We start from the raw sequence: 7,500 nt of genomic DNA, 5'->3' as shown, positions 1-7,500 counted from the left end.
AACTGCATAGAACAATACCATTCTCATAACTAAAAAATAAAGATACTCCCTGGAAAACAGCAAAACTATAAACCCTCTCAAATCAATACCTGGATAAATAAACAAATCCCAGATTTAACAATAGCAGCCAATACAGAAGAAAACATAGAAGTACGAGGAAAGTGAAATGACAAAAATGAATGCATTCTGGAGGTCGACCACAACAAGACCTCCAACTCACCCATTTGGTTGCCTCAAACATCTTCACATCAAGGGGATCACCAGTAAGCTCCCCATGGACATAGGTGAGGGAGTGGCATGTTGCAAGGCAAGCCACCAATTGTGACGTGTGATCGAGCGTTGACACATCCATAACTGGGGTGCTCAGGTGTTCTCCTTTTGCTTCGACCACACCCCAGACCTCCAACCCATCCTCAGTTAAGGTTCCCGTCTTCAGGGATAGGAGAAGGGAGAGGGTTAGACTTAGAGAGACGAGAAGAGAAAATTTAATTGCACCTGGAGAATGAATTAGTCATTCATTAGGTGCTGAATCTTTTCTTCTTCTTTTTTTTGGGTGTGGGGAGTAGATCTGTGTATCATATCTTTGAAATATCTTCAATTGAAATGATAAAATTAATGTATATCAATAGACACAATCAATTTTTTTCTTCTTCTTCTTTTTTATTACCTTATCAAAGCAGACCAGTTTGAGTTTCCCTGAGACATTAATCCTTGGAGGTGATATGCAAAATATTCCTCTTTTCTTCAATCTACTCTGAGCATAGTATGTTCCAACTGTCATAGCTGCAGGGAGGGCCGGGGGTACAACAATGGTCACAATGTCCAAAGTACGAACCACAGTCTTCAAAATGGTTTCCTGCATGAATGACAAGAATTGTTTATAAAGGAGCGAAAAAAGTATATAAATATACACATAATATATAAATATATACATTTATATGTAAATGATATTTACATATAAATATATTCATTACTGGGATAAGCATTTTCAAAAAGGTCTGCAGTAATTGCAATCAAGAATTAATGTGGGAAACTACTTAAATGCATTTAAATTCACTTTCCTAGTTATCACACTGCAAAAAACTATGGATAGATTTCTCTTATTCATTTACTGATAATTTTCCATGATAACAGTCTCTCTCTATCTTTCTACTACACATTCATATGACACATACCTGGTGCATAATGTAAATATATATAGAATACGACATGCCAAGAGAAGCAATTGCAAACATAAAGAGAATAAACTTCATGGAGTCTTTGTAGAACTTGAAATCCAGAGGTCGTGGATAAAGTATAGAGCGCACCAACTCCCCTTTCGCTGTGCTGAATCCTGTCCGCACAACCACAGCTAAAACCTGAAAGGAAAAAGCATATCATAAAAATGATACATACATATGCATGAATTTATCCAAAGAAAATTTTAACAAACTAAGAAAACAACAAAAACACACAAAATGGCAGAATTCTGAGTTAAAAAGTTTCTTTAATTGTTGGAGTGCATAATCCAGTGCTTTGGATCATAGCATTCTCTCTTTTACTGTATCCAATATTGTAAATAATTCTTTATTAATACAAGCATAAAACCTACCAAAGGGACAACTATAAACAACAAACATCAATAAAATATGAACATACAAATATATATTAATGGATCGACATTCATTCTTATTGTGGCTGCATTTCATATTGCTAAAAAAGAGAAAATTAAAAATAAAAAAAAGAAAAGAAAAAACCAACTTACACACATACTAATATAATAAAACCTCTCATACATATCCTTATCTTCCTTTTCACAAATAGAAGTGTATCAAGCAGAGAGGAATTTTAAATACAAATTTTCATACCTGTGCATTGCCATAGTATCTGGTTTGGATGACCGCTGTCCCACAGAACAAGGTGTGTCGTTTGTGCTTCTCCGCTGAGTAGGTCTCGTTCCCTTCAGATGATGTCACAGGCGTCTTGGTCACAGGGACACTTTCACCTATTGAGAAATTATTTAGATAGAATTATCAGTCCTAACTTACCTTGATGACATATTCATCTGGCATTAATCATACCTCTAGTTTTAGAGATGATGAAGAGAGAAAGAGAAAAAAAATCATAATAAAGTGCAAGAATAAACCACACAGCACTTCCTTCTCTTTGTTCACAAGAGAATAAATCTTCATACAAAAGAATTGCTGAAGGCCCTACCCCATTTTAAAAATTATAATATCAACCTACCTGTCAGCATGCTCTCATTGACGATTGCATTGCCAGAGATGAGTACAGCATCACACGCCATAAGACAACCTGTTCCAGGAATGACCAACACATCACCAGGAACCAAGTCTGTTGTGTTGACTTCTACTTCAACTGTTGAGATTGAAAGCATTATCATTTTGGATAATATCTATTTATAACTAGTTAGAATCACTGTTGATTACCTTAAAATATTAAATAATAAGTTACAGGAGCATTCAATATATTAATAAAAATCACTGCATTCTTCTCTCTTTTATCAATGTTAAAATTATGACATTTTCATCACTATCAGGTATAGTAATTAAACAAAACAGATTATTAAAAAATGGTTCTCATTTAATAACTCTGGCCTATATCAATTCAAAAAACAATATTACAAAATCAGAAAACTCAAATCACAAAATAACACAAACCTGTGGTTTTCTCTGCTGTAGATCTTAGCACTGTTGCAGTATTGGTATTTGACGCCTCAACCATATCATGCAGTGACTGACTTTGCTGAAATAATACAAAAACTTTAGTGATCTTATTGCAAACCAAGAGAACAAAGTAATCAAAATATTTAACCGGAAATAACCAAATATATCAACTTTTCACAAAAAAGAAGTCAACTATATCAGCTATTTCAACTTCAGATACTCCTCCACTTGAAATGGGTCATGTCTCAAATAAACTATCCAAAGTTGAACATTTTGCAAGGTAAAAAATACACTAAATGTAACTGATCTTCTAAATATCATAACATAGCCTAGCCTACTTTAACCCAATCACCCCAGATTTATGTATTGTCCCCTGTAATTTTTTGTGATTTTTGTTATATACAGATAGCTCTGCATGCCCTCAGCACCAAGGAGTCCCTAATGATCGCACCTGACTTACCCATTCCGTGACATAGCAGGAGAATGTGTTTTTTCTTTTAACACTATTAAGCTGTTCGCTCTGTTGGTTTAAAAAGCGTGCGTAGCTCATATACGGGTATCTCTCCAGCATGCAGTAAATTTGTTTGTGTCATCCTGAATTTCTCCTATCTAGTACAGTTTTAGCCCCTTTCTCTTTCTCTCTCTCTCTCTCTTCATACATACATACATACTTACATACATACATAAATACATACATATATACACACATACATACATACATACATACATACATACATACATACATACATACATACATATATATATACACACACACACACACACACACATGTACACACATACACATGCAGATATTTGGTTTAAAATGTTTGAGAAATGAAGGACACCGAGAGGGGGATATAAGGACAAAGAATGAACCAAGGAGGGGGGAAGTGCACCCCCCATACTGTCACCCATCCCTGGTGGAGGTGTATAGGGTGAGGTAAAGGAATAGAGAGATATGGTGGACAGGGGAAGGACCACAGAGGGGGAAACTGTGATTTAGAATCTGCCAGTGATAGTTCCTCATTCTAGGTATGGGGAGGGGTATATCTAGCTGATGTATATGATCGGTGGAAACAGGCTTGGCAGATGGAGCTACTGAATATCTAGGGCAGTATATGGAGTCTAAAAATAGATCTAGTACAGAATACGGGATCACTCAGCAACAAGTAAAATTAAATGGAATTATGACACCAATGTTGGTGTCACAGTATGTTCCACTGGCGCTTTATGACACTGCGTAGGTCTTACCGTATAAAACGGGTTACTGTTGATACTGCTATTGTTCTTACTGACACTATGATTGTTAGAGTGGTATCAAAATATTGATAACATTCAAAACAATTAATGAATACACAAGAAGCTTTAAATAAAATCAAGGAAAAGGGTAAACAGGTAAGATAGGTAGACTAATGACTGACTGCTTGGTGACTATATACTTGTTCAGCTATCTATATCTAAAGACAATAAATAATCTTGTGTAACTATTGGCATGGCATGTATTCTTGCCAAATGGGGTGAATGTGGTCAACTAAGCTTCAATCACTTAGTCTAGCCTAAATATATGCAAAATCCTAAAAACACAAAATACAATGTCAAACACAGCACATTAGTTGTTTACCCTTGTGATCACATGGCAGACTGTGAGCTGTGCCTCACTGCAACAACCTAGTATTACAAGAGTGTATCATGCAACATATTGCTAGCTTAGGAAAAGATGAAAATTTAATATTTTTGTTTTACTTGAATGTGCATTACTTTCCCACCATCATCCGATTGAAATATAAATCACATCATCATGAGACAAAAATCCTCTGCACACACAATGGGAAAAAATCCCAAAATACAATAAAGGAAAAATAAGAAAACAACCAAAACGAGTCATAAATTGCTTACCTTGCGAGTCTCATAAAGCGAAACCGCAACAGAAAGGCATGAAACAAGGAAAATGCACGTAGCATAGAGGATGTAATTGTCAAAGGACCACAGGGCAATGGAGGCAATTTGGAAGATGTAGAAAGGGTTCAGGACTTCTGTTACTAGAAGGTAGAAGTATGATTTGACCTCAACGCTGATGGCATTACGACCGTATAGCTGCTGCCTGTAATGAACAAATATGCCAAAATAATAATTGAATAAAGGAATTATTTCAGTGTAACTTAGGACATAGATCACAAAGTATATCCATATACATGCATATATATGTATGCATACATGTGTGTGTATACATTATATCTGAAAGCGTCAATGTGTGTGTATGTAATCTAGATGGATATGTATAAGAATCAAAATAACTGCTTCTGGGACCTTTTCATGTTATCAGAAGTACTACCTAAAGAGCAAATTTTGCTATTATCCAAAACAATTTGTTAAAGTTATCAGAATTACTGCCGTTAAAAGGCAATCTTTAAACTATTCAAATAAGCATACCAATATTATCAAACCCACATCTGGTCCCCCTTCCACTAAAAAAGAACAATACCATCTCAACTTTACACCAGAATTAATAAACTTAATTCAACACTTCATTAAACTCATAACTCACCTTAGCATTTGCTCCTGAACAGTATATCCCCTGAAGTCATTAAGTAGTGAGCTTATCAGTGTGTTACTATCACAGCCATAGAGTCTCTCAAAGTGGAGTTTGCCTGGTATCCAAATGTACTTGATATGTTGAAAGATAAAATATCTTATAATTCTGAAAAAAAAAACATGATGAATACATGAGTATCATACAAAAAAATTACTTTCCTATGCTAATCTACATTTCTTGCAAAAGTAATAATCTATATTAAACATGATAACGCTGAAATAAAATAAATTACTTACATGTATCAGATTTAATGGTAATGACAACTAAAACTCTGGCATAATGCCAATAACCAATACATAATATGCAAAGACTACTACAAACCTATCTTCAGAATAATGATGATGATAATAATGAGGAGGACAACTATGATGGTAATAACATAGACAATTACAACAGTAGTGATGATGACAATCAAGACACCTGAACCTAACATAGTCAAACTACACACCTGTGCCTCGGCTGTGTGAGATGTGTGGAATCTGAAGCTCCATTGTGGACCCCATTGGAAGCCCCATTTGTGAGGTGTGAAGAAATAACATATTTGGAGGGGAAGCCAGCCTCCACTGTTTCCGAATTCACTGATGAAACGTAAATTTGTCCATCCATGTCCTGGCAATAGTTAAGAACTATGATGTTTCTCTATCCTTTCCTTTTAGATTGTAATATTGTCTTAGTTTAATATTATTAAATCTCTTATAATTGTTAAGCATGAATTTGCAAAATTTTAAAGTCAATTGTTTTTTCATATTACAGGATGTTTATCTACTAAATAAACATCCTTGTACAAAATAATAAAAATAAAAGGTTTGTATAAAAAAGTAAATGAAGCAATTAGTTTAGGCAAACCTTTATTGTAAATTTCTAAATAACTTTAAACTTGAAAATATATACATTACCTTAATGATTAGTGTATCGGCTTCCATAAGTGAGCACCTCCGTCTCTTCATGTAGACGCCCCATTCTGGCTTCCAATAAACAATAAGGAAGGGAATACCTAAAGTAATAAGTGTGACGAGGTAGAAGGCAAAAGTCTTGCAGGAAGCACGGCAGTAACCAAACAGCGTCAGTTCCTCTTCACTCCCCAGCTTGAGAACCTGCTGGTGGTATGGAAGCTTGACGCCCTCGGCACCTGTGTCCTCCCCTAGCCGGTCATATGCCATTCCTGCCACTGAGATAAAATTCACTAATTAGTATTAGTCTTATTTTTATCTAATACATCTTTTTTACATGAAAAAAATATAAAGAATATTTATTTGAAAATGATAACCTATTGCTTCAATCCTACTACTGAGATGGAAAATAAAGTATTAGAACTGACATACATCATGTCTTTTTGCAGCCCATGTTGTGCACATTTTGTTCTTCTTACTATTATCATTATAGGTTTGCAGAAATCTAATCTATTATAATTGTTAATTAGTATACATATATTTTCATCCTCCCTATTCAGGACACTAACAGTGTTCTGGATTATTTTACTTGTTTAACTCCACATTTTCCCTGAGTCCTATCAGGTCTACATGTGCTTTCTATAACTTATTATCATTATATCTGCAGGGCACGAGTGCATCCATACATATTTTAGTGAATTTCAAGGTGCAAAAACATTACGAATATTTCAATTAAAGTAGATTTCTGGAACACATACATTCAAATATAAGCATTGGTGCAATGACACAACCAGTGGGTCAATAAAAGCATTTTGAGTGTATAAAAAACACACTTTCTACTAAAATCTTTAAACATACATAGGGTACATTGTCATGCAGCTTCAGAGTGTTGCTATAGGAAGCTATGGGATTAATTTTCCTTTTTCTCTTTCTGACAAACCATTGAAGTTTTCAAAATCATACTCTAACATTCTTGCCTGCTGGTGATATCAAAACATTTTGGAATTTAAATTGAAACCTGTCTGAAAAGGCAAAAACAGAAATAAATGGTATTCTGCTGCAAAGGTGGGTATTTCATTTTTTGCGTTGTAGTCACACTTCTTTTATTACACAGTCTGATTTGTTTTTTGAAGGACACCTTTGCTCCAGATGCCTCTACTGTTACTTTTTCGAAGATTCAAATTCAAGTTTCTTCTATAGGCCCAATGAGTCAGGTAACTTTACAATCATAATGACTTAATTATACTCCCCTTATCACTAAAAAAAAAAAAATCAACCCAACCTGGACTCTAAAGGACACTAATTTCCCCCAAGTCTCTTTTGAGAAAACTAACGGAGTGTTAAGGGCATT

General features: G+C 34.8%; 1 protein-coding gene across 7 annotated transcripts in view; it reads right to left on the bottom strand.

The window, feature by feature from the left end:
• LOC113825204 (polyamine-transporting ATPase 13A3) overlaps positions 1–7,500 on the bottom strand; it is a 49,550-nt gene that overhangs the window by 20,262 nt on the left and 21,788 nt on the right. For all 7 annotated transcript variants that reach the window (XM_070114446.1, XM_070114447.1, XM_070114449.1 and 4 more), the window contains 10 exons: positions 6,156–6,427; positions 5,708–5,868; positions 5,212–5,364; positions 4,563–4,767; positions 2,661–2,745; positions 2,227–2,358; positions 1,848–1,984; positions 1,176–1,358; positions 668–856; positions 221–430 (listed from right to left, as the gene is read on the bottom strand). In XM_070114446.1, the coding sequence (XP_069970547.1) occupies positions 221–430; positions 668–856; positions 1,176–1,358; positions 1,848–1,984; positions 2,227–2,358; positions 2,661–2,745; positions 4,563–4,767; positions 5,212–5,364; positions 5,708–5,868; positions 6,156–6,427 (1,727 nt within the window). The remainder of the gene's footprint in view (positions 1–220; positions 431–667; positions 857–1,175; positions 1,359–1,847; positions 1,985–2,226; positions 2,359–2,660; positions 2,746–4,562; positions 4,768–5,211; positions 5,365–5,707; positions 5,869–6,155; positions 6,428–7,500) is intronic.

The sequence above is a fragment of the Penaeus vannamei genome, chromosome 36 (genome assembly GCF_042767895.1).
Source record: "Penaeus vannamei isolate JL-2024 chromosome 36, ASM4276789v1, whole genome shotgun sequence".
Classification (NCBI taxonomy): Eukaryota; Metazoa; Arthropoda; class Malacostraca; order Decapoda; family Penaeidae; genus Penaeus; species Penaeus vannamei.
The sequence above is the reverse complement of the archived record's forward strand: the minus strand, read 5'-3'. Positions and strand labels throughout refer to the sequence as shown.